The sequence below is a fragment of the Ruditapes philippinarum genome, unplaced genomic scaffold, assembly GCF_026571515.1.
Source record: "Ruditapes philippinarum isolate M1 unplaced genomic scaffold, ASM2657151v2 ctg8433_1_1_1_1, whole genome shotgun sequence".
NCBI lineage: Eukaryota > Metazoa > Mollusca > Bivalvia > Venerida > Veneridae > Ruditapes > Ruditapes philippinarum.
In genome coordinates this window covers 10,354-37,441 of record NW_026852370.1, presented here as the reverse complement: position 1 = coordinate 37,441, position 27,088 = coordinate 10,354, and the positions used below count along the sequence as shown (strand labels likewise).

Here is a 27,088-nt window from a genome sequence, read left to right as displayed (position 1 = left end):
CCAAATTGCAAACTTTGACCTGTATTTCTCATGACATATCCATATGTCAAATTTGAGTTGAATGTGTTGTACCCGTTGGGGAGATAATGAACGGAAACTGAAAATTTCATATTATTTCAAAGTAAAAGGGCATAACTCTGCCAAAAAATCATCGAATCATGACAAATTCGAACTTGACCGTATTTTCTCAAATGACATATCCATATGTCAAATTTTGAGTTTTGAATGTGTTGTAACGGTTTGGGGAGATAATGAATGGAAACTGAAAATTTCATTATTATTTCAAAGTAAAAATGGCATAACTCTGCCAAAAATCGTTTAAAAAACCATGACCAAAAATTCGAACTTTGACCTGTATTTTCTCCATGACATATCCCATATGTCAAAATTTTGAGTTGAATGTGTTGTACCGTTGGGAGATAAATGAACAGAAACTGGAAAATTTCATATTATTTTCAAAGTAAAAAGGGGCATAACTCTGCCCAATCATCGAACCATGACCAAATTCGAACTTGACCTGTATTTTCTCATGACATATCCATATGTTCAAATTTGAGTTGAATATGTGCAACCGTTACTAAGATAATGAACGGAAACTGATGATGACGGAATGACAGAATGACGGAATGACGGGAAAGGACGGATGACGGCAAGGACGGAACAGGAACAAGTAACACTATATGCCCCGGCCATTACATGGCGGGCATAAAAACCATAAATGATTCTAAAATCTTTAAAAAAAAAAGCAATACATACAATAGAACATAAATGATATTTAACAAAACATATATGAAATCAATTTACTGCAGTATTTGATTTTTTAAAAGTTATTGTTAAACAATTTGTCTTATGTAAAAACGATGACTGTAAAATGGAAGGGACTAACATTCTTAAAGAAAAAATCTAAATATATGTTTTACTCTTCTATATGACATACATGTATTTCTTTCCAACAATTTACAAGTGATAGAAATTATAAAATGTACTTTAAAAATATGAAAAAATTTTGAAATCTGCCAAAGACCTCTGTTTTTATTAAATATAAAATTTAAACTATGTAGATTAAATATATATTCAGGATTGAAATACTTTTGTAAATAAAATTAGAACAATAGGTTAAAAAACTAAAGCCAATACACTGTACAACACAACCAACTGGTAAATAAGAATACAACACAAAAAATACCATGAACTTATAAATACTATAAATAAAATTTGTATTATTGAGTCTCCCAAATGCCAAAACAATAAATAGTAAAATTGCAAAAAAAACGAATGGTGATAAGTAAGGCCCAACTCATTAACCCAAGAACATGCATTTTGTACTGCCAAAGGGAAACTGCAGTTCAGACTTTTTCTGTTCTAGTAACATGTTTAAGGCAACACTTAATGTTTGCCACCTATACTACTACTGTATTACACAGTACACCATTGCATGATTTTGATTACTAAATGACATGATGTATAGTCAAAACATATCATGTATTCATGTATGCTACGTTTTAAACTTGAATTTTATTCAATTTTCACAGTGATCAATTTCCCCTATCAGCTAGATATAGACGAACAGACTGATGGAGATGAATGTAAGGTCAGACGAGCTATCTAGAAATAAAAATCTGGATACACCATCCAGTTATAATTAAAATCAAGTAGGTGCAACTACTATCTTCTATTAATTATAATATATGAAACATTTTAAATTGTATAAATAAATGTAACAAAACATAACAATAAACATTATTGTTTAGTTTCTTATGGAAAGTATCAACTATGTAATAATAAGACAGTCTATATCGCTTACATAAAAGTGTAAGAAGGCAAAAAGTTCCCAAGATCAGGGGCATTTTTTACCACAGGTTGTATTACAAATGTATTAAAAAAAATAATAATTGGAAAACAACCAACAACAAGCAAATTCGTTGAATTTATATCCCCCGCCGAGTACTGGTTATTATTAACACAACAACTGAAGACATAAGGCTTTATTTATATATTAATCATGGCATAAACAGTAATATTCTTTGAACTTGATAAATATTCAGGGCAATAACAGAGGCCATAAACTTTGTGTTAAATAGTAAATCTGGAATGCCAATGAGATTATGCATACACACTAACTAACTCAGGGCTATAAGATTTATGCTAGTCATGATGGTCATATAATTAAGTAGTATACTGGTACATGACAGAAATCGCATAGTTGCCCGCACCTTATCTTGCTACCATTCTGCCACTCTATGGCTCTTGTGAGAATTTCAACGATAAACTTTATTGGGACCATACATTTAAAATACCAAATAGGTATGATGCGTGTCGTCATCGTCGGCTTCAGCTCGTTCCTTCAGACAACTTTAGACTCATGAGTGTATCGGCTCTAGTTATGGCGTAGTGCTTATGGGAGTCTTTTGAAGAAAGAATCTTTCCGGCGCTACTTTCTCTGGTACTACTCCTGGCGTTGAGAGAATCGATTAACTTTACGTCACATACTTGTCATGGGACTACAATCATAGGGCTCATAACATAACCAGACTTGAGATGTAAATGTGTCTTGACATGCCGAACAAGCCACTCGATCGAGTTCTATGGCGCCATCGTAGACTTTGTAGACGCCCTAAACACTAACTGTACCCAGGCAGCATGTCTATATCGTGTGTCGGGTATTGAAGGGTCAGACACTTTAACTCAGGTTTAGGGCTTCCCATTAGAATTAGTTAGCATAGTATTTGTGTCAGTAAAACGGTCGGCATGTTGAATTCCATCCTAGTCTTAGGTTATGCAGATACGAGACAAAAGAGATAGCCGGGAAAAGATTTTTACTCCATATGCATACGCATAACTAACAAGGGCCAAACTCTGGTTAAGGTCTGAATTGGAACAAGCCGACATATGCGCTTCCTTGGTATTGGATGTTCCATAAAGTTTCGTGAAATTTCCAGCCAGTAGCGAGAATGTATGGAAAACGTAATACGCGCTAACATACTAATCAAGGGACTCTGATAAGTGTGACTGAGAACAAGCCTACTATATGTACCTCTGATATTGAATGTCAAAGTGGTCCAGCCGTATTGCAGAGAACTACTCCGGAAACGAAATTCGGACGGACTGAATGGACGAAAGTTCAGGAGAGTAATTATGTGGCTTATCTATTGTTCTCTCTTTGTTCTTTTTTAGCCACACAAAAGAATGCCACATAAAGCATTACGGATGAATGACATCAAGAGAAGAACAGTCCTATTGTCCTCTAGCCATATTACTGTCTGTGGAGTGCGGGAAGGACGGACGGCGAAAGCGGGACAACGCCAAACTTATCCCCCTCCCGATTCCATCGGCGGGGGATAACAACCATCACAAATCTCACCATATAGGACAACATATTCAGATCTGGTAAATAAACCCAAGAACCAAGAAAAAAAATCATTATATAATCCAAAATTATGCTTAAAATAGAATATGATAATTGTATTAACTATAAAAAAAAGTGTCTGACAATATATGGTTTATCTGTAACAACCAAACTGACTTGTCTTATACCAGTTATTGATACACACATTGTTTTAATAACTTACAAATAGAATCAAAGTGACCGAATTTTACACAAAGTACAATCTGAGAATGTTACTCAAACCAAAAAATCTTAACAATATGAAAAGTGAACACATAGGTAGTCAATAGTTATCACAATCACGAAATACACAAGAAAACAATGACAAAATTATTCACATCAAAAATCTATAGAATAATGCCATAAATAACATTTCAGTACTGACCTTAAAACACAACCTAAGTAACACTAAATATCGAGAAATATAAAATTGCAGACTCTGTGCTGGTCAGTTGTGTGCCCAACTTTATTCTCTTATGAGTTACGACTGTATGGCACTTTGTATGTCTTATATGTACATTTAATATTTTGATTAATTTCATCTAGCTACAGGTACCTTAGCTTTATATATTACATACCAGCATGCCAGAGCCTTGACAAAACCAAATCATTATGACAATTTCTTTATTCAAACAAACATTGACTAAATTCTGAGATAATGGAAATTACCAATTTTTTAATGTTTTTTCTAAGGATCTTGGTTTCTTTTTCTTTCTAACAAGAGTTAAACTCCCTTCTTATCACCACTGTTAATGAATTATATGATTCTGCCTTTGAAACTATTAATCAACTGATAAATATTTCAAGGCTTTAATCCCATATTTTTGTGAGAGATCTCGCTGGAATTCAGCTTTCAATGTCTTTAAGCACCTGAAATAAAAACATCATTTTTAATCTTTGAAACTTGATCATCTTTGATATTATGCTGGTATGATTATGTTGTTATGGTTACCATTGTATAAATTTGCAGCTTTAATAGTTTTGTTGTTTAAATGATTGGAAGATGGATAAAGTATTTAATATACATGCCTATTAGAAATACTTATTTCTGAATTGTTATTTATTTAACTATTACCATGCTAAATATCTTAAACATACTTGTCCATCTTTCAATCTAGACAAAACCATTTTCGAGGATAAAATGTTAAAATACTCCCATACTGAATACAGATCAGTGCAGACCATGATTAGATGGCAAGCATGTGCTGGTTTGGTCTGCACTTGATTCATGGAGTAAAATATATTGCAGTCAGCAGACCAGGGGATAATATAAAATCTTGTATAATTTAGAGACAGACAATGTCTGGGGTTGATAATTAGTTTACATGGGATCCATTATTATGAACAAGAAAAACAGACAAACAGGCTGATACATATACATGTAGAATTTAGTTTCAAGCAGAGTACACATCAAATGTTTACAGAAAAACAAACAAAAAAATCAATAAATTTTATCAATTTCATAGATTAACAGTTTAAAAATATATCTCAAATAGTTTCAAACAGAATTTGAAGCCATATTAATGAGGGACAAAAGTCTGACTATTACTTCTCATACAGAGTAATCCAATGTCGGGGAAATAAACGATTGTGTTACATACCTTCTATATAATGAACTAGACCTGAATTTAGCTATATCAAAGCTTGGAGCATGAGGCATATGTATCATGAAGGCATTTGGTAAAACTACGTACTCATATCTGAAAATACACACAAACATACTTGTACCTTAAAAAACATTAATTAGTAAATCTACATTAAAATACAACTGTTAAATTGAAATATGTCAATTCTTAAATATAATATAATTTTTATCATAATTTTCTAAAAACAGGGCTTTTATGAATCAAATAGGTGTATGTGAAAACTAGTCAATTAACCTGATTTAAAGAGCTACATAAAGAACAGGGAAATGAAAACAACAAACAGTTATTTATTTTTACAAATAAAAAATATAAACAAGTTTTGTAATTTTTTTAGAGATACAAGGGGAATTTTCCATTCCTTTTCTGGTTTATCTTGATTTTTAGAACATGCAGTAAAAAGACCATTGTTTTTAAATGAAAATGCTCAGAATTTCCATTTTAAGGATGGGCATAAATCAGCAGGGAAGTGGCTTTAACATTTAAATTTAATATTAATAAATCATTTGTTTAAACCATATATTTTAGCCCACACAAAACCCTATAACATATTTAGTTTTACAAAGTGTTTTCTTTCTATTGAATATATGTGAACAAAGTTTTGGAGCTCAATATAAGTAACCATATAAGTAACCAAATGTTGGAAAATATGGAGAACCAAATACCCACCCCTCAGCATCAAGTTGCATAATATGAGAGACTTTGTTCCAGCCAAAGCCTACAAAACGTTGATCAAAGTGAGGTATATTCTTGCTGACTGCAACATACGGCTCAAAATCTTGCTCCCATTTCACCGTGTATGGTTCTGTGGCATTTCTCCATTTCTCATAATCAGTCGCTGCATGTCCTTTTGCCCAAACATGATATCTTAAATATGTACATATATATAAATATATATTATGTGTACTTTTAAGACCAGTAAGAAAATATCTTTAATAAACATTTGTATTTTTCCCATAAAAATAATAAGATAGTTTAATATGAAACATTGCATATTGAAGTTTTTTCATATGTTTTGCAAACAGTGACAGTCTAATACAGGCTGGCAGCTTAATTATTTTTTGTGGGAGTAACACACAACTTCTCTAAACAAGAGCCACCGCCGGGCGGGGGCAACGCTCGACTTTTTACTTTTTCTAAACGCAAACATAGAAAGGTTTGAACATATATTAACGTTTCCTTTTTATAAATTTAGTTGGTCTGTCTTGTCACATTAGTTTTGTTTATATATTTTGTATATATATATGAATAGAAACATTAAGCATATTTCTAAAAATAGCAACAGTACGCAATTTCTGAAAATAGCAACATGACGCAATTTCTAAAAATAGAAAAAATGACGCAATTTCTAAAAATAGAAAAAAATGACATAATTTCTAAAAAAAAAAAAAAATGACGCAATTTCTAAAAATAGCAACAATGATGCAATTTCTAAAAATAAAAAAAATTGACGCAATTTCTAAAAATAGAAAAAATGACGCAATTTCTAAAAATAGAAAAAATGACGCAATTTCTTAAAATAGCAACAATTTCTAAAAATAGCAACAATGACGCAATTTCTAAAAATAGAAAAAATGATGCAATTTCTAGAAATAGAAAAAATGACGCAATTTCTAAAAATAGAATCTAAAAAAAGAAAAAAATGACGCAATTTCTAAAAATAGAAAAAATGACGCAATTTCTAAAAATAGAAAAAAAATGACGCAATTTCTAAAAAAAAAAAAAATGACGCAATTTCTAAAAATAGCAACAATGACGCAATTTCTAAAAATCGAAAAAAAATGACGCAATTTCCAAAAATAGAAAAAAATGACGCAATTTCTAAAAATGGAAAAAAATGACGCAATTTCCTAAAATAGAAAAAAATGACGCAATATATATATATATATATATATATACAGTCGACTCTCGTTATCTGGAAGTCATTGGGACCGTTCAAAAAATATCGAGGTAACGAAATGTCGAGATAAACATATTAGGGTTAAAACAAAGCAAACTGATTTTTACAAAAGACATGTGCATACCTTATGTCAAATAAACTATAATATCCCCATGTCTCGTTTTCATAGGCCTAGTCAATATTTAACAAAGTAACATAAGCGGATGTTTACCAGCGGAAATACGGGTGTCTGTGATAAAAACACATAGTGAGGTTTACTCAGTAATACACCAATGTAGTGAATCGGATATCGGATATGGTTGATCTGGATATCCTCCCGGGTTATTTATCGGGTCTTTCTCGAGATTGTTCCACCGCTGATTGATTTGGTGGTGATGTTGTGAAACAGTATTGCAACGATAGCGTTTCTATACTTTCACTTTTTCATTTACATTTAAAGTCATAATGAATTGATACAGTGTTCGAATATTTAAAAAGAATGTAAAATTCACTCATTGTGGACATAAGTCAATCAACACGCTAAATAGATTAACTTTTATAAAGACAGCTAAACTTGTTACAAACATAATCGTCATTATGACACGCGCTATTAATTGAGCAATTATCGTCTAGATTGTGTTTTTCACACGTCTGAAGGGAACAGACGAAGTCGAGATAAACAAAGGATAATAGCTTGAAAATAACTGTTGGAGCTGAAATTTTACATCGAGATACTGAAAATATCGAAATAGAAATATCGAGATAGACAAATATTTCCAGTATAGATAAAGAAGGAAGAAAATCGGGACTTTCAAAATTTCATCGAGATAACGAAATATCGAGAAAAGCGATGTCGAGATAACGATAGTTGACTGTATATATATATATATATATATATATATATATATATATATACATGCATATATATATATTTGATATATATTTGATATATATATAATATATATATATATATATATATACAGTCGACATTGTATTAAGAGACCACTCAAGGGATTGCCAAAAAGTGGTCTCTTAATAAAGTGGTCTCTCAATAGAATGCTGGAAAATTCGAGACTTTTTATTACAAGTCATAGATATAATAACATTTTTTTTATAAAAACAAAAACTATACAATATTATGTATGTATTACCGTTTTATAATTACATTTATGCCCTTTTTTAAAAAAAGTCATCAATATTGTTTGTTTTTGATTTTTAGTAGAAATTTGTGTACAACTGTGTTTTACGCTCATAATACTGTAAACAGGTCATTTTGACCATGATACAAAGCATATTGTCTTATATTTTCAATATGTTCATACACATCTCCTGCTGAACATACTTTAGAATCATCAGGCAGAGCTCCAGATAATTATTTATGCAATGAGTTTTAATAAACTTCTTGATTTTTTCAACAATTAGTTTTCACACTACCCCGATTTCAAATTCAATAAGATTTTTAGAGATCTAGGATTTTTTTTGCCTTTTTTTTGTCGAAGGGTCATATTTAATGGGATACTACATGTATTTTGTAAAGCATCAGATGAGCACCTACACCATCAGCAATGAAAGGCTCGGCTCTGTAATGTTTAGTCTACTAGGTTTCACGATTTTATTTCGACTACAATCGATGACATTTGCTATTTACTCAGACTCAATTCCATGCACGATTTCCTCATACAATTTATCCGGTCTTATTAGTTGTCTGTCTTTTTTTCGCTCGATCCGACATCATTTTCGATAAGGGAGGTCACTCTCAGCACATGACTGCAAACTCGGTGTTGTGATACGTTATTGCTCTGACAAAATATGTCACAATAAATATTACGATCGGAAAATCCGATTTTGAAACGATTGCAATTGTTATTCATTTCGTTTTTAAACGACAATTATTTGTGACCAATGACCATGAAAATTATTTGTTTGTTTGCTTGTACACATCTAACCTACTCGCTAATTACACAGGTGAGAATGCCCGCAGGGACGATTGTTTGTCACGGCCGTTTAATAGATACTTTAACACTTAATTTTGTACATTTGGGCCGACATTCAGTGGCCGCTGGCCGCGATATAAAATAGTCGTTTAATGGAATTAAATTAAATAGTAAAATTCATCGGGAGGGATTTTATGCGACCGCTTAATAAAAAAGTCGCTTAATAAAGGTGGCCGCAAGTACGATGCCGACTGTATATATATATATATATATATATATATATATATATATATATATATATATATACACATGCATATATATATATATATATACACACACACACATTTATATATATATATATAATACATATACTATACATACACACACACACCAATAAATGCACAATCTGAGAAAATTCAGTAATATAACCTTCAAGGTCAAGGTCATTAAAGAGCCCAAGCAAATTTGGGTTTAATAAACAACAAGGTCTGGTCCTTAAGAATGTTCTGTTATAATATGAAGTTTATCCCTTCAAAAATAGCAAAGTTACAGTCAGTTACCGCCAAAACAATGAAAATTTCAATAATTTGACCTTCAAAGACAATGTCATTAATGAGTGAAGGTCAAGGTCTTTCGGTATATTTTTAACAGTTATCTTTGAAGATTATTATGTTCAAGTTTGAAGACAATCCATTCAAAAATAACAAAGTTACAGCCAATAATAGCCAAAAAAATGAAAATTTCAATAATTTGACCTTCAAAGTCAAGGTCATTGATGAGTGAAGGTCAAGGTCTGACTGGTTATTTTTAAGGGATATCCTTGAAGATTATTATGTTCAAGTTTGAAGACAATCCATTCAAAAATAACAAAGTTACAGCCAATAACAGCATGAACAAGCAAAAATTGGACTTTTAACCTTGAAGGTCAAGGTCATTTATGGATGAAGGTCAAGGTTAGTGTGGTCTACTGAAAGGTCTTGTCCCAAGGGTTGTTGTGGCCAAGTATGAAGACAATACACCAAGAAATAAAAAAGTTATGATCCAGGTACAAGTTTTCGGACGGCAACGGCAACGGCAACGCCGACCTGACTATAACAATACCTCTACTTTTTTTTTCAAAAAAAAAAAAGTCGAGCTAAAAAACAAACAAAAAAACACAGCAGTGGTGGGTGAAAGGAGATTTTACCAAAATTTTGTAAACAAGTGTCTGAGGCCATCAAGAAAATCTCACATCAAAGTCAGATCTCAGGTTGGAAACAAGTCCAAATATTTAGCTGTGAAAAAAGTTATTTAACGTTTTATATTTATCATTGTGACATTTTATATTATCAAGGCTTTTTTTTATTATTTCTCTTAGCTAGTGGTTGTTTAATAGGTCTAACATTAATATTCAATGTTCCAAAATACCAAAACCAAGGTGTGACACTGACATCTATTTATACTTAACTTATTAACTAATTATAGACACTTTTCATGGATTTGTGCCTGTAAATAAGCTAACAATAACATGAGGATCAAGACATATATTTGGTTCAAACATATTTAAGTTCAAGATATATACACGTAGATAATTTATAAATTAAAGCAGAAAGGAATAGGCTGGATTGCTGTGTTACCTCTTTAAAATAACAGAAATATTTTGTTAAGTTCAGCAACATAAACATAACAATGCATCACATACTTGAAAGAACATCAAAATAAAGTTTTTGTTTATTCAAGAACAGATTTTACCTGAAAGTAAACAATTCTCCTGAATCTAATAAGCCAAGAAGTTCTACTTTAGTTGTTGGAAACGAAAACCTGTATCTCTGGGTTTCAAATGCTGGTACAATGAGGGCCTGTAAAATATTTGATATAAATGACAGATATGTCAAAATTTTATATCCAAACACTTGTAAATGGCATAGTAAATTAATAAATGATGCATCACTGACTTTAGAACAATGCATACACATACATTTTATTTTCCATGAATTAAATTTAACCCTGAAACAGCAAAAATAATTAAACAATAATTGTATGTACCATCTTCCCTTAAGCTTATTACCTTTAAAATGTAACAATGTTTCATTTTGATGGTTATTAATTACTTTACTATTCGATATATCTTTTTATTGATAATCAATTGTATATTTTACAATTATATGTACAGTAAGATATAGTTTTAGGTTAGGCTGAAACTGTAAGGTCATATGGCCACTTTTCAGCTTTACAGGTAAAGGAGCCCTAATATGCACTATTATATACTCTGTGCATTATTTTTATGCAAATGCTGTCAGAACCACCAAACTAAACTAGCTGTCCACCTTCCGTACAAGACAGAAATCAAAGATATATATTTTCACCATCAATAACATATTCATTTTGCCTACAGTATAAAGATATATATTTCATCCCTTTTTATACTTTTCTTTCTCCTCCAATAAGATATAGTTTTCACTTACAGTAAGTTTCACTTTTCAGCACCAGTTAGATACACATGTAGTTTTAACCTCCAGTAAAATATATTTTCCATCTACAAAAGATGCATTTTCCCCTTACAGTAAGATATGGGAATCACTTACTTTTTTCTGGTTCCTCATATCTGCCATATTTACTGCTTTCTTTAAATACTCGTATAATCCATACATTGGTAGAAAATCTATGTCTGATAAAAACATAAACTCTGACTGCGTTTGTTCAATGGCAACATTACGTAGATAGTTTACTGGATAGTATTGCTGAAATACATTGAAAATAGTTATATAACAGTTGATAAATTTACCAGATGGGTAAAGGATATTTTTCATATTATGATTTATATGTACCATAAAACCAAGCATCTTTAATATTTCACACTAGAAAAACGGTTTTTAAACAGCAAAGTATAAAGTAAAAGAAAATATAAAACAGAGTCTTTGTTAGATACAGTTGGTTCATGAGTGACGGAGATAAAAGCAACATCTTACATGCCCCCTTTGCACAGATATTGAAATCTTTTTGTTTTGACTACCATCTACACTTAACGTACCATGATTTGACTTGTCTACCCAAAATTTTTGTAAACTTCAAATATTAAGCTTTACATTGATATAACATTTATCCATGGACCTTTTTTGCACACAAAACTGTACTCAATTCCAACATTTGAGTCTAAGTGCAATTTTACTTTAAAAATTGGCAATTTAATAATTGTTTGCCAATACAGCACAAGTCTCGTCTTACCCTTAAAGTGCTACATTTCTCAATTGTACCAAGTCTTGTCCACCTACCTTTTTTGGCATTGTCAATTTTCAAAATTTTGAGACATCAAGATGAAAACTTAAAGCTAGTCAGCCAACAGTATAAAGCCTGATTAGACCGTATGGATACTTTCAGAAAGAGCAACAGTAAAACCCAAATTTCTAAATTTATCATACCCCATCTTTATATACTACATGGTATCCGATGTTCTTCCTCTTCATCAATGTTTCTGAGCCCCGTGCATAGCGTAAGAACTGTTGTGCCTCGGCATCTGACATATATAGTGCCAGGCTGATGGGCCCCTCCCAGTGTTTACATATTGTCTCCAACATCTATAATAAAAATAAACTTATAAAAGAAATGTAAATGTTTTAACTTTAATATTAACCTTCTAGGGATGTAATAGGTAATAGATTGATGACTATAAATCACTTGTGGTAGTATATCAAAATTCAAATTAATTGGATATTAACTGTACACTAGACTAACTTCATATAATATTACCTACTCTACACTGGAAAAACTGCCTAATTCAATGAATACCTTAACAATTTTCCAAAGTAAAGGAAGTGAATTTAAGATATAAAGTACACAGTAACATTACCTGAAGCCTGTCCATGCTAAGTTGAGCAACTAGGGTAACGTCCCACTCGTCAGGTTTATATTGATAATCTAGATAATACAGATGTGTTCTATGCTCTATAACTCGCTCTCTTCTAAAATCATAGCATTCATCATCCTCATGTATTTTACTGATCTGTTTATAGAATAATAAGGATACATGAAAAACAAATAGTTATCAATGACACTGATATTTCATACTTAACAATAATAACACATCTCTAAGTGGCCAAACTACTAACTAAATAATCTGGAAAAGAATACGACTATTTATTTCCTGTTTTAAAGGGATACACAGGCAAAATTTTCATTTCTTCGTTTTGAATTTTTCATTCATTTATCTGTTAATGCCCTCAAAATGAAAACACTAAGCAGTCACAGGAACAAAAAAATTCTCCTTATAATGAATAAAATGGTGGTTTCCTAACCTGACCCACGTGGGTCAGGTTAGAGTGTTAAGATTTCACAATAGTTGTCACAGTGATATCTGGAATCGTTAAAGAACGCGTCAAATGAATGATTTAGACTTGTTTCAATCATACACTATCCACAATATCTGAAATTGTAACTTCTAGGGTTTGTTCAAGCCACATTACTAGTTTTAAAACTACTCAGTGATTCTGTCGGCGTCTAAATTTTGTTTAACATTTATAGATATATTTACGCTTCAAACCAAAAATATATAGATTTTTTACAGAAATTCATGCTGGGACTTTTACAAATGTCATTTTATCATGATTCGAGTACATAATATAATTTTGATATTTTTGTCATAAATTTGCCTGAATATCCCTTTAATTTATTGGTTTGAATTTAAACCCCTCTGGATAATGCTAGGTATTCCAATAAATGGTTATCGAATAGTAGTAATAACAACAACCTCAAACTTTTCACAAGCTAGCTTTCAATTTTTTTTAATGAAGGGTTTAAGCCATCAGTTGTGAATTTCTCAGTTTATTTTAACAATTTTCATTCAGATTTAAATGGAATTTGTATAGGACTGTATTATGATAATGAATGCTTTGACATGTTCCCTCCAGGCATAAAAACAAGACAACATGTTTATTTTGTCATGTTAAAGGTCATATAGCAACTTAACAGTTTTACATGTTGAGGAGAAACTAGGCTGGCTCTTCATTAATTATTTCAGGTACAAGTGAGCATGTGTGGAACCACTGACCTTACGTAACATTACTACATGTCTCCCCTCAAGAAATATATTATAAATTAACCTGCCAGAACCAGGAGTTATTAGCCTTTGCCACCAGTACACAGCTAGGCCAGCCTATATCAGTGTAGTCATTCTATATACGTTATGATTAACTCGAGATTTTCATTTTTATATCCCCAACTTATTAATGAACAGTTTCAAAAAAAGCTATTTAAGAAATTCAGCAGGTTAAACTATACATGCAACATAATTTTACATTATTTTGTTATCAAATATATATTTAAACAATACCTGTTCCTGTACAGGATCCATAGAGTTTGTAGTTCCACAACCGAACAATTCCCTTCGTAATAAGTTACCATCGTATTCCAGGAAAGTCAGGTATAAGTTTCGGAAATACTCTATATGTTTGTTCTTTACCTTCAACTTCTTTGGTGAATTCCAGTGAATTATCTGAAGTAAAATAAAATATAAATTTATTTCTTGTCATTTATATCTAAACACTTTTGGGAATGTGTACAGCCTGTAAACACCAAATTGGGAAATCATAAAAATTGGTTAAATATGGGAAATGAGTCTCCAAAAATTACAGAGAAAATCCCAACAGGTTACATGTATGTTATGTATTGTAATGTATATGCCTCCCTTATGAAAATTTAGTCAACTAACAAACTAGACCGGACTAATTTCATGTATTACATAATTACATTTCATTGATAACATCAGAGTATACGTGAACTGTACAAACCTTTAAATCTGTGACTTCAGAATAACAATGTTCACTTCTTGTATTATCACTTAACTGAACATTCCACTGACATGGTAACGTCTTCACTAGATGAGGATTCTTCTTTAATACTGTGTTTATAATATCCTAAAATATATACTCTGTAGCTTAATTATATACAAACAAGAGCTGTCGGTAGGACAGCAACGCTCGACTATTCTTAGTGCTTGATAGTAAAAAAAATGCTTGATAGAGTTACCTCCTCCTGTTTACAGGTTGGGGTCATGATGGTGAACAAGTGTGCAAAGTTTCAAAGCCATATGTCAATGGACTTTGAAAATATTTGAACTATTACAAAAACTTTAAGGTAAATTCTAAGTCGAAAAAGGGGCATAATTCTGTCAAAATGCTTGATAGAGTTACCTCCTCCTGTTTACAGGTTGGGGTCATGATGGTGAACAAGTGTGCAAAGTTTCAAAGCCATATGTCAATGGACTTTGAAAATATTTGAACTATTACAAAAACTTTAACATAAATTCTAAGTCGAAAAAGGGGCATAATTCTGTCAAAATGCTTGATAGAGTTACCTCCTCCTGTTTCCAGGTTGGGGTCATGATGGTGAACAAGTGTGTAAAGTTTCAAAGCCATATGTCAATGGACTTTGAAAATATTTGAACTATTACAAAAACTTTAACGTAAATTCTAAGTCGAAAAAGGGGCATAATTCTGTCAAAATGCTTGATAGAGTTACCTCCTCCTGTTTACAGGTTGGGGTCATGATGGTGAACAAGTGTGCAAAGTTTCAAAGCCATATGTCAATGGACTTTGAAAATATTTGAACTATTACAAAAACTTTAAGGTAAATTCTAAGTCGAAAAAGGGGCATAATTCTGTCAAAATGCTTGATAGAGTTACCTCCTCCTATATACAGGTTGGGGTCATGATGGTGAACAAGTGTGCAAAGTTTCAAAGCCATATGTCTATGGACCTTGAAAATATTTGAACTATTACAAAAACTTTAACATAAGTGGTTACGCCGACGCCGACGCTCGGGTGACTGCAATAGCTCTACTTATTCTTATCGAATAGTCGAGCTAAAAATTAACAACTTAAGGATACTTATTTCACTAGTAAAATCAGTCTAATATTTTCGTTAGAATTTAGACCAATGACAAATAGTTTAATATTACACTGCATATGTATTTATACACATTTATAACACTAAAAATACATATATATTTTTATAAAATATATAAAAGAGTTGGGGGGAAGCAGGCCTCGACATTAGCGGTGGTCCGTTGGTCCGAGACCACCTGATTTTGGCAAGGACCACCTAATTTTGAAAGCCACTGGTCCGTCGGACCACTTGAATTTTCTGGTTGGTGCAAGAATGGCGATTTGGACAAAAAAAAACATGTTATAAACTTTTTGTTTAAAATCATTTGTCCTATGTTCATGTTTATGGTTCATTAATCTCTGATTAGCTAAAGAAGTTTTTAAGTCATCAATAATTTTCATTTTAAGTCGCTTAAATTTTGTTTATGCAAGTTAAAAGAGTTAAGAATTTGTGATATTAAATTTTGTAAAAAATTCATTCCAACCATGCTAATAAATATGATATTGTTTGGGATATCGGATGAAGTGAACTAAAATTTCAAATACTTTAATCATGGCAGCAAAAAAAAAGAAATATATCTAGTAATTCTTTGTTTCTTATCTTTTATAATGATAAGAGATCCATTGTTTCCAGAGTAAAAAATACTTTAAAAGGTAAAAAGAAATCAATGTCAAAAATAGATGAAAAACCAACAAGCAACAGGGAGGTAAAAATTCTGTATTCAAGATAAATATGTGAGAAAAATAAGAAAAACTATAGTTATATATAATGTTGGTATTTTTTATCCTTTAGATATTTCCTTGTTTTCAAAAACAAGAATAAGATAATATATTTGATCTAGTTTTATTAAAAATGTTAACCTATAAATGATAATTATCATGTTAGAAGACGTACCATGTATCGGCAATGGATATTTGAATAACAGTAAGAAAATATCGGACACAAATGGTTTCACTATTCCCTAACTTGTGTTGAGGGAGAAATTACGGAAGCTTATCAGGGCATCCACTTATCTAAAAGTTTAACGTCATGTTAACTTGTTTCTTCTCGTTTTGGCCAAGAACAATCCTTGAAGACGTTATGATTAATACGTAATACATAGAAGTGTTTATCATTGCAAAAAAACTTTGTTGAATTATGTGAGCTATTTGTCAACGCGAGTAACGTCTTTGCGTCTTACTAAATATTTCAGCAAAGTCGTGAAATCAAGAAGTTTCGACAGGTTTTTTTGTCGAACAGACAAAAGCTGCAAGCATATCGAAAACAAATGCAGTTGCAATGCCTAAAAGCTTCTCATCTATGTCAGTAAATTTTATTGAGAAATGCAAAAATATCTTATCAACGCGAATAAAAATAAGTCGACTTAGAGCAAATCATCTCACCAACTGTATGCCCTGATACGCTTCCGTAGTTTTCTTTAAAGGTTAATAATACATCTTTAATAATTTGTCAACAATTTTCAGCATATTTTTTCTAAATTTGCAGTAAAATAAGATAATAATAACAATTGACCACCTGATGTCTTGAAGGACCACCTAAATTTCAAATCTAGTGGTCCGGCTTACCACCTGCTTAAAAAGTTAGTGTCGAGACCTGGGGGAAGGGATGTGGTTTTCATGAGGCTATTATACAACAAATTAGCAATATTTAGATGAAAATGTCATACTTTTGACATGCGCTTTTCTATCCAGTTCAATAAAATATTGTTTACTACATGCTGAATTACTGGCAATGCAAAACTTCTGAAATATACCTTGTCAACAAGTGAGGTAACTAAAGGGTTATATACCTGGTCAGCCAGCGAGGTAGCTAACATGGTTATATACCTGGTCAACAAATGAGGTAACTAAAGGGTTATATACCTGGTCAGCCAGTGAGGTAGCTAACATAGTTATATACCTGGTCAGCCAGTGAGGTAGCTAACATAGTTATATACCTGGTCAGCCAGCGAGGTAGCTAACATGGTTATATACCTGGTCAACGAGTGAGGTAACTGAAGGGTTATATACCTGGTCAGCCAGTGAGGTAGCTAACATAGTTATATACCTGGTCAGCCAGTGAGGTAACTAACATGGTTATATACCTGGTCGGCAAGTGAGGTAGCTAACATGGTTATATACCTGGTCGGCCAGTGAGGTAGCTAACATGGTTATATACCTGGTCGGCCAGTGAGGTAGCTAACATGGTTATATACCTGGTCGGCCAGTGAGGTAGCTAACATGGTTATATACCTGGTCGGCAAGTGAAGTAGCTAACATGGTTATATACCTGGTCGGCCAGTGAGGTAGCTAACATGGTTATATACCTGGTCGGCAAGTGAAGTAGCTAACATGGTTTTATACCTGGTCGGCCAGTGAGGTAGCTAACATGGTTATATACCTGGTCGGCCAGTGAGGTAGCTAACATGGTTAAATACCTTGACGGCCAGTGAGGTAGCTAACATGGTTATATACCTGGTCGGCCAGTGAGGTAGCTAACATGGTTATATACCTGGTCGGACAGTGAGGTAGCTAACATGGTTATATACCTGGTCGGCCAGTGAGGTATCTAACATGGTTAAATACCTGGTCGGCCAGTGAGGTAGCTAACATGGTTATATACCTGGTCGGCCAGTAAGGTAGCTAACATGGTTATATACCTGGTCGGCCAGTGAGGTAGCTAACATGGTTATATATCTGGTCAGCCAGTGAGGTAGCTAACATGGTTATATACCTGGTCAGTCAGCTAGATAGCTAACATGGTTATATACCTGGTCAGCCAGTGAGGTAGCTAACATAGTCATCAGTTCTTTCTCTGCAACTTGTCTCCACATTGTCATCCAATCAATGTCACGTAACATCTTCAAGTTCATTAACATAACACCAGTGTTGAATCCTCGACCCTAAAACGTAAATTACTAGTATTAACACAACATTTATATAGATCTTTATATATAAAATCTAAACATACATTTTTTCTATTAGAATTATAATGTAGATATCCCAGACTTGTGTCAAAAAGGCCATTTTACTTTTTCATGTAGTTGTCTATGTTAATAATGACAATCTCCTTTAAAAACAAGAGCTGTCGGTAGGACAGCACGCTCGACTATTCTAAGTGTTTAATAGTAAAAGAGCCTGGATAATGTTAAATTTTTTAAGTTCACAAAAGGGCTAATTTTTTTTTTATAAATTCATGTTATAGGCCTTAGAGAGAATCTAATTATACAGAATTGGCTTGACTATTCGGAAGGTAATGTCACAAGGGTGTTTTATTGAGTATAATAATACTAATTACCTATGAATACATAAATTTGACAGAAAAGGTACAAAGGCTTGTTATTAAGATGTTTTATCAAGTAAATCACTGCTTAATTATTATGAATGCATAAAATTGTCCCAAAAAGGGCACAAACCCTTCAGTAGTTATTGAGCAAAACTTTACCATGAACTTCTAAGTTGAAAAGGGGGAGAAAAATCAGCCTAAATGCAAGATAGAATTATGGATTTTTGTCAGTGACCTACAATTATGACCCTAAATGCATATGTGAAGTTTTAAATAAATATCTTTAATAGTTATTGAGATATGTAAAATTTGCATGTAAACATTAACCAAGAGACTAAGTAGAAAAGGGGATATGAATCAGCCTTAATGCAAGATAGAGTTGTGGAACTTGGTCAGTGACATACAATTATGACCCTCCAATTATGACCCTGAGTGCATGTGTAAAGTTTCAAGTAAATATCTTTGAAGACCTTTAACCTTTAACCAAAATTTCTAAGTTTCAAAGGGGCAAATAATTCTGCAAATATTGCAGGCAGAGTTATGCAATTTTGCAAACTGATGTACATTGTTACTATAAAAAAGCATTTTAAATTTCAATTGAATATCTCAAGCAATTATTGAGATATTTGACTTTACAAAAAAACTTTAACCAAAATTTCTAAGTTAAAAACGGGCATAATTCTGTCAATATTGTAGGCAGAGTTATCCAACTTGTCAATCTGATGTACCTTGTCACTGTAAATAAGTATTGTAAGTTTCAATTGAATATCTCAAGCAATAATTGAGATATTTGACTTTACAAAAAACTTTAACCAAAATTTCTAAGTTAAAAAGGGGCATAATTCTGTCAATATTGTAGGCAGAGTTATCCAACTTGTCAATCTGATGTACCTTGTTACTTTAAATAAGTATTGTAAGTTTCAATTGAATATCTCAAGCAATAATTGAGATATTTGACTTTACAAAAAACTTTAACCAAAATTTCTAAGTTAAAAAGGGGCATAATTCTGTCAATATTGTAGGCAGAGTTATCCAACTTGTCAATCTGATGTACCTTGTTACTATAAATAAGTATTGTAAGTTTCAATTGAATATCTCAAGTAATAATTGAGATATTTGACTTTACAAAAAACTTTAACCAACGCAGACGCCGACGCGGACGCTGACGCCGACGCCGACGCCGGGGCGACTAGAATAGCTCTCATATTCTTCGAATAGTCGAGCTAAAAATACAGGCATGATATGATACGAAAAAAAAGAAGATATATATGAGAACAGCCAATATTTATGTTTTCTTAACCTTGCATTACTATTGATCTGCTACTTACTAGTGCTGGCCACACTTGATGATTTTTCCAGATTTTACCCAGGTACCAGTCACTCTGGTTCTCTACAAGTCCAAGAGCCTATAAACAACAAAAACATACCAGTCTATATAATACAGTATTTACAGAAAGAATCTTCAACTGGATACTAGAGAGGAAATTGCCTTTGTTTGGGTTTAAAGGCAAATTAATACATAACTGGTCAAATAGTATCAAACATTTTAGCTTACACTGCCAAAAAAGAACATACACTATCAAACCAGGCTGGCAACAATTTCAATCTTGCTGTGTCAGGTCACCTTTAAGTTTCCAATATTTACTATTTCAAAGGTGGCTTGATAGCTCCCTCTATTGAAAGAATCTAAAGTCTTCTGAAGAACCCACACAACACAGAAAATGATTTACAGTCGGTGAACTCAACCAGACAGCCATGGAACAACTGTCATATGTTAAAACATATTAAGTATAATTATTAGTCTAGTTGAAGAGAACATGGTGTTTCTATATTATATAATTAATGTATCAGTACAATAAGTTTACAATATGCAGCATTAATTACAATTTACTGCAGCCATTACCTCTTTTGCTAGCACTGTAAATAGTTTCCACAACTCGGCAATATCAGAGGCAAAAGTGATATCTGTGTCCAGCACTATCACCTGGAAATAACGTAATCTATGTAAATCTCCACAAATTATATCAAATGATTAAGACTTTAATGACTTTGCCAAACAAATCAAAGTAATGTTTGCTGGCATATCAAATGACACATTCTTTATATCTGTTTTTTCTTTTTGTTTTGTTTATTTGTTAGTTTTGTTGGGTTTTTAGTCACACCAACACTATAAAGGTCAATAGACATCTTTCCAGTTTTATTCGTGGAGGAAGAACTCAAGTGTTCCTTCTTGCATTATTTCAGGCACAGGCCAGTACCTCAGTACAACCACCAACCTTCCACAAGCTACCTGTATAGCTCCCTCAAATGGAAGAATCCAAAGTTCCTAATGAGATTCGAACACACAGTGATGAGGAGAAAGTGATGATTTTTGTATTCTTAATCACAAGGCCATGGAGGCCCCTCTGAACATTTTGTTTTCAAATTAAAAGCAGTATTGTAAAATACATAGATAATCATTGTTTATTCTTGATGATTTCCTTTACAATATCAACATAACTTTTGTATAAAGCATATTTCAAATCAAATCTAGGGTTTATTCTCTGACAATATATAAACATACATCAGCAGTGTATTTCTTTCTTATAACTGATATACAAATAGTGTTGCTTCTACAAAAAAAACAAATTAAAAGAATTGAACCTACTTTCTGTAGATGTTCTGGAAGTATCTTTGGCAGTACAAGTTTCATTAGACCAAATATCCCAGAGTAGTGTTTATTAGGAATCCATTCAATATCTTGTGTTACATTGGCTGCTGGATAAAAACTCCACTCCACTGTAATACATAAACAACATGAGTGCCATTGTCACAAAATACTCAAATAATAAAATATTCTATCTGACATTTAACCTGTGTGACCTTGATCTTGGCCACAGGAACATAAACTTTGCATTTGACACTCTGCCTAATATTAATAAGAATTTGAGCTATGTTATACTGGTACTAAAATTCCTCATTGCTTACAAGTAGAAGTTTTGCTCCAAAGTGAGTCCAAACAAGCATTTTTCTCTGACCTCTTACCTAGAGACCTGCTTAAAATGTGAGACACTATGTCACATGGTGATGAACATTTGTATCAAGTAATACAAAATCCACACAGAAATGTAGAAGATATCACACCAACAAAACTAAATGCTGAAGCTCGCCCTTCAGGGGCTATCCCATATTTCAACCAGTTTTTTAAGTGTGTATTCAACATATAAATGTATTTCCACATAAATATATATTTTTTTCATTATACATTCATGTACATTTAAACTTGCTTTAAATAACCTGCACAATAATTTTGTCAATACAACATTATAAATTTGAGATAATTCTTTAGAAAAAATATGCTTTAAAAAAATACATGGACAATTAACAAATTAAAAATCATGATAGTTACTTACTCTCGTTTAAATGCCAGGTTTTAAACAGTGCATCTAAAATAATTTGAGCAGCTTTGTCCACAATGAAATGAAAATGCAGCGGGTTTTTCCGATAGAAAAGCACACTCTTCAGTAACGTGACAATATCTCTAGTTGCATTATGTCCCGCACAAACTGTTGCTACATGAATAACCTGAAATATATACAATAATGTGCACATGTATCTTGATGTACTAATTCCAAGTGATGAGAAAACTGTGCAGCCTGACCAGGACACAAATCCAGACAGCTAAAAAAACAACAACAATTTCCCGGCTCTATCAACTGAGCTACACTGTAGCCTGCTGCTTAAACATCTAAGACTCTTGTATACTTTAGTCAGCAATATTTACCATAACAATTACAATTAAGTATTTCAAACTATTCTTGTATATATCTCCTCATTGTCATATACTGATATAGCACTTTTTTTTATTCTTCAATACATGTATATCAGTTCCAATTTGCTGAAAAAAATATATAAAAATTGTGTTTGAATGGTTTCAATTCTGTACTAATGATAAGCTTTAAGGTTCAAAATGTAAAGGAAACCTACAGGCCCCTCCATAAATCATTTAAGATAGAATTCAAGGTCCTTTAAGGGATTTAAACTTACAACAGTAAAGGGAAAGTGTTTTAAAATCATTTACTTCTGAGCCCCTCCCCCCCCCCTCCCACACACACACACCAACCCCAGCATTACACATGTACAGAAAAATCTTTTTAAACATTTAATATTCTTACCTCACACTTGGGCATATCAGACTGCTGATTAAAACAATCTAATCTTGTTCTGTTAGATTTTGTATTAGACTCGTTTTGTAATGCCACTGCCATCTGCATGTTTAAATACTGATTTCTAGACTTGCTGCAAAATAAATAACATTAAATTAAAAATACAAAACTCATTTTCATTAAATCAACTAAATTAGAAAATTCAATGATATCTTATCAACACTAAAGAAGTTTACATAAATGCCCTTTGTAAGAAATTATCAAAATCTTCAACATTTGTTCATTTACTTAACATTGTATAAATTATACAATGAATAACTTCTCAAATATAGAATAATTTAAAGTAAGAAGTTATAAATAATCAAATATTATCTACCTAAGTTTCTTTTGCAGGTATTGGTTCTGTTTTTCCAACTCTCTAATCTTACTAGCTAATTTAGCTTCCAGTCTTCCTAAACCTTCCTCTGAACTGAACTCACTTACTGTGCCTTTACCCAAAAAAATACAATAGAAATATTGACATTTTATATCCTCCCACCAAATATTTTACCAAATAATACATGTCAGTATCTGTAAGCAACACTACCAAATAATTAATGTGAGGTCATTACATTTATTTTAAACACCCTTTATTGTGATTAACAACAAGATTTAGCAAAACATCTGGGATTAACACGACCCCTTCAAACTGTGTTACACATGTATGTCTTTAAAAGTGACCTAAAATTATGATATGATAGCTGTGTGTAAGATTTCAAATGAATAAAATCAGTAGATAATTTCATGTAGTAAATATGATTCTACGAAATCAGTAGTTAATGAGATATGAAATTACATGTACATGCAAAACATTAACCTAGTGTTACAACAACGGCACAGCAAGTAGGATAGCCTGATCCTTGAATGTCTGTTGATTCTTGTATATGTTGTGTAACCACTTTTATTGAAATAGTCAGACATAAAGCAAAAATAAATAAAATATCACAAATAAATATCAAAAATATCTCACCATCAGTATTTATAGCTAGATATACTAGAGTAAGAACTGGGAAAGCTCCAAATATCACAAGAAACATCAGTGTACTTCTCTTTAACCTTATCATATTTTCTACCATGCACCTTGTCTAAGTGTGGATATGCGCTATCTCTAAGTCCTCCAGGAAGTTACTAGAAAAATAAACACAACAAGAACTGTCGGAGGACAGTAACGCTCGACTATTCGAAAAGTTGTCACAAGTGTGTTTCATTGAGTATAATAATGCTTATCTATATGAATACATAAAATTGTCCGAAAAGGTACAAGTAATAGAAAGAGCATCAAAACACGAGGCTATCGGATTTGTACAAGGGGGCATAGCAGATTGTCGAGTGTTTTGATGTTCTTTCTCTTTTGTATCATTAGACATAGTCAAAAATAAAAACACGTTCCCTGATGACACAATATGAAACCCCAGAAAAAAGGAACAAATGAACGAGCATCTGAATATGATATTTCTATCACTTTCCCTATCCCCGTCGTCACAATATGTAAACCCCAGACAAAATGAACCAATCAATGGGCATGCTCTGCAGTGCAGTGCAGTTAACGCACTGTACATGTATATGTATACGATTTAACTCTGACACATTTTCAACAGTAAGGTCCCCAAACTATGATACAAAGGCTTGTTATTAAGATGTTTTATTGAGTTAATCACTGCTTTATTATTATAACTGCATAAAATTGTTTCAAAAAAACGCACAAACCCTATAGTAGTTATGGAGATATTTGCTTACATGCAAAAACTTAACCAAGAATTTCTAAGTCGAAAAAGGGGCATAATTATACTTAAAAACAAAAATCAGAATTATGGGACTTGTGCCAATCATGTTAGATAATCACAGAGAACAAGTGTGTGAAGTTTCAATCCATTCCCTTCAGTAGTTATGGAGATACCAGCTTGCACCTAAAAACTTAACCACAGGGACGCCGACAAATGGGTGACTGCATTAGCTTGATTATTCTGTGAATAGTCAAGCTAACAAGAGCTGTCGGTAGGACAGCAACGCTCGACTATTCTTAGTGCTTGATAGTAAATAAAATGCTTGATACAGTTACCTCCTCCTGTTTACAGGTTGGGGTCATGATGGTGAACAAGTGTGCAAAGTTTCAAAGCCATATGTCAATGGACTTTGAAAATATTTGAACTATTACAAAAACTTTAACGTAAATTCTAAGTCGAAAAAGGGGCATAATTCTGTCAAAATGCTTGATAGAGTTTCCTCCTCTTGTCTACAGGTTGGGGTAATGATGGTGAACAAGTGTGCAAAGTTTCAAAGCCATATGTCAATGGACTTTGAAAATATTTGAACTATTACAAAAACTTTAACATAAATTCAAGTCGAAAAAGGGGCATAATTCTGTCAAAATGCTTGATAGAGTTACCTCCTCCTGTCTACAGGTTGGGGTCATGGTGGCGAACAAATGTGCAAAGTTTCAAAGCCATATGTCTATGGACTTTGAAAATATTTGAACTATTACAAAAACTTTAACATAAGTGGTTACGCCGACGCGGACGCGGACGCCGACGCTCGGGTGACTGCAATAGCTCTACTTATTCTTATCGAATAGTCGAGCTAAAAATTGTCAGATGAAATGGGATAATTACACTGGAATAGAAAGGAAAGGCACAAACAAGAAAATAGTCCATTCAAATTCATTACGTATAGTAATTAATAGAAATAAGTGTCGGCGAAAACTTGATGCTTTTTGGAGAGTCCAATCAATCCCACGAGCTGTCATTCACGACCGGAAATGATGCCACAAAAATATGAGAACCCAAGAAAATATGAGAACAAGGCATACAGTCTACTTCATGTATTTGCAAGAAAGATACAAGTTAAAATATATAGGCTCCCAAGGGGTGGGAGTGGTTTTGTCGAACTACCAGTTCGTCAAACTGATCTTATATAATAAAACAGGTAGTGGTGTCGGCGAACTTAATTTATATAGTGAACAATAGCTATTGTATAATGGGCACGTCAATTATCGCGGGTCTTAATGTGTGGTTTATCACACATTTTCATGCAATTAAAGACAAGATATTGAAAATTTAAACCTATTATTATTAATAATTATAGAATAAAATCGACATATATACAGAGAAAAAAAATAAAGCTTGAAAGTTTTATGATAAGTGTTAACTGATCGGCTGATAAGACAAACAAACTTTCTCTGTCATCAATTATAAACAATTGATTTATTTTGTAAACCAAGCCCTAACTAAACAATTAATTTTGCAAACAAAATAATATTGTTTTTTTTTTTTGTAATTTATTCTTGACTCAAAAATAATTTATCAAATAACGAAAAAATCATTATCAAAATAAGTATAATAAACATACTTCTACAATATAATATATTCATTAATGATATTTGCGTCATAATTTAATTATAACAAAATATTGATGATAAAAACACTATATATATGAACCACATATACCGTGCCTTTAATTACTATATAACATCAGTTCGACGAAACCACTTTCGCACCTCTTCATTAATTAAGTTCGCCAAACCGGTAATTCGATGAAACCACCATAATTCGCTCCCAAGAAGTGTACAGTGTCACTGTCAGAGATCGGAAGTAACGTGCTTGTACTCGCGAGACAGGTTACATATTGAATTGTATAGCTAGGCTCACAAGACGGTGTACAGTGATTTCTTTTAAACTGGTTTATACTGTTTGAGGACAATGTTTTCAGTGTTCATCTATCAACATTGATTTCAAGAAATTATTTTTTTCTTCTCATATTTTGGCTATATTTTGTGAAAAGCACATATAAAATTTTACCGAAGCTTTTTATGTAACTAACTAAGACAACTGATAAATATTGATCACTTGCTGCAATGCACACAAACGTATAATTAAATTCTTACCCAGCTGAAAACCATCATACATGGAATACTCTTCATTAAAAGAAAGAAGTTTTTAACATCA

The 27,088-nt window shown here is 32.4% G+C and overlaps 1 protein-coding gene across 1 annotated transcript; it reads right to left on the bottom strand.

Moving 5' to 3' along the window:
- Nucleotides 1–3,324: 3,324 nt before the first annotated feature.
- On the bottom strand, nt 3,325–27,045 carry LOC132758376 (xylosyl- and glucuronyltransferase LARGE2s-like). The gene is made up of 18 exons (XM_060750041.1): nt 27,028–27,045; nt 24,118–24,275; nt 23,485–23,596; nt 23,118–23,241; nt 22,356–22,527; nt 21,611–21,741; nt 20,867–20,947; nt 20,292–20,369; nt 18,449–18,580; nt 14,604–14,729; nt 14,147–14,308; nt 12,668–12,820; nt 12,240–12,395; nt 11,406–11,561; nt 10,573–10,679; nt 5,698–5,895; nt 4,987–5,085; nt 3,325–4,255 (listed from the first exon to the last, which is right to left on the bottom strand). The coding sequence occupies exons 2-18, from the start codon at nt 24,221–24,223 to the stop codon at nt 4,168–4,170; spliced, it is 2,181 nt and encodes a 726-aa protein (XP_060606024.1). The 5' UTR covers nt 24,224–24,275; nt 27,028–27,045; the 3' UTR covers nt 3,325–4,167.
- Nucleotides 27,046–27,088: the final 43 nt, after the last annotated feature.

Coding starts and splice junctions, on each gene's coding strand:
- LOC132758376 (XM_060750041.1), bottom strand. CDS start 24,223: ATGGTAGAAAATATGATAAGGTTAAAGAGAAGTACACTGATGTTTCTT. Junction 21,742..22,355: donor AACCTGGCATTTAAACGAGA/GTAAGTAACTAT, acceptor TATGTATTACAG/TGGAGTGGAGTTTTTATCCA. Junction 4,256..4,986: donor TCTAGTTCATTATATAGAAG/GTATGTAACACA, acceptor TTTTTATTTCAG/GTGCTTAAAGACATTGAAAG.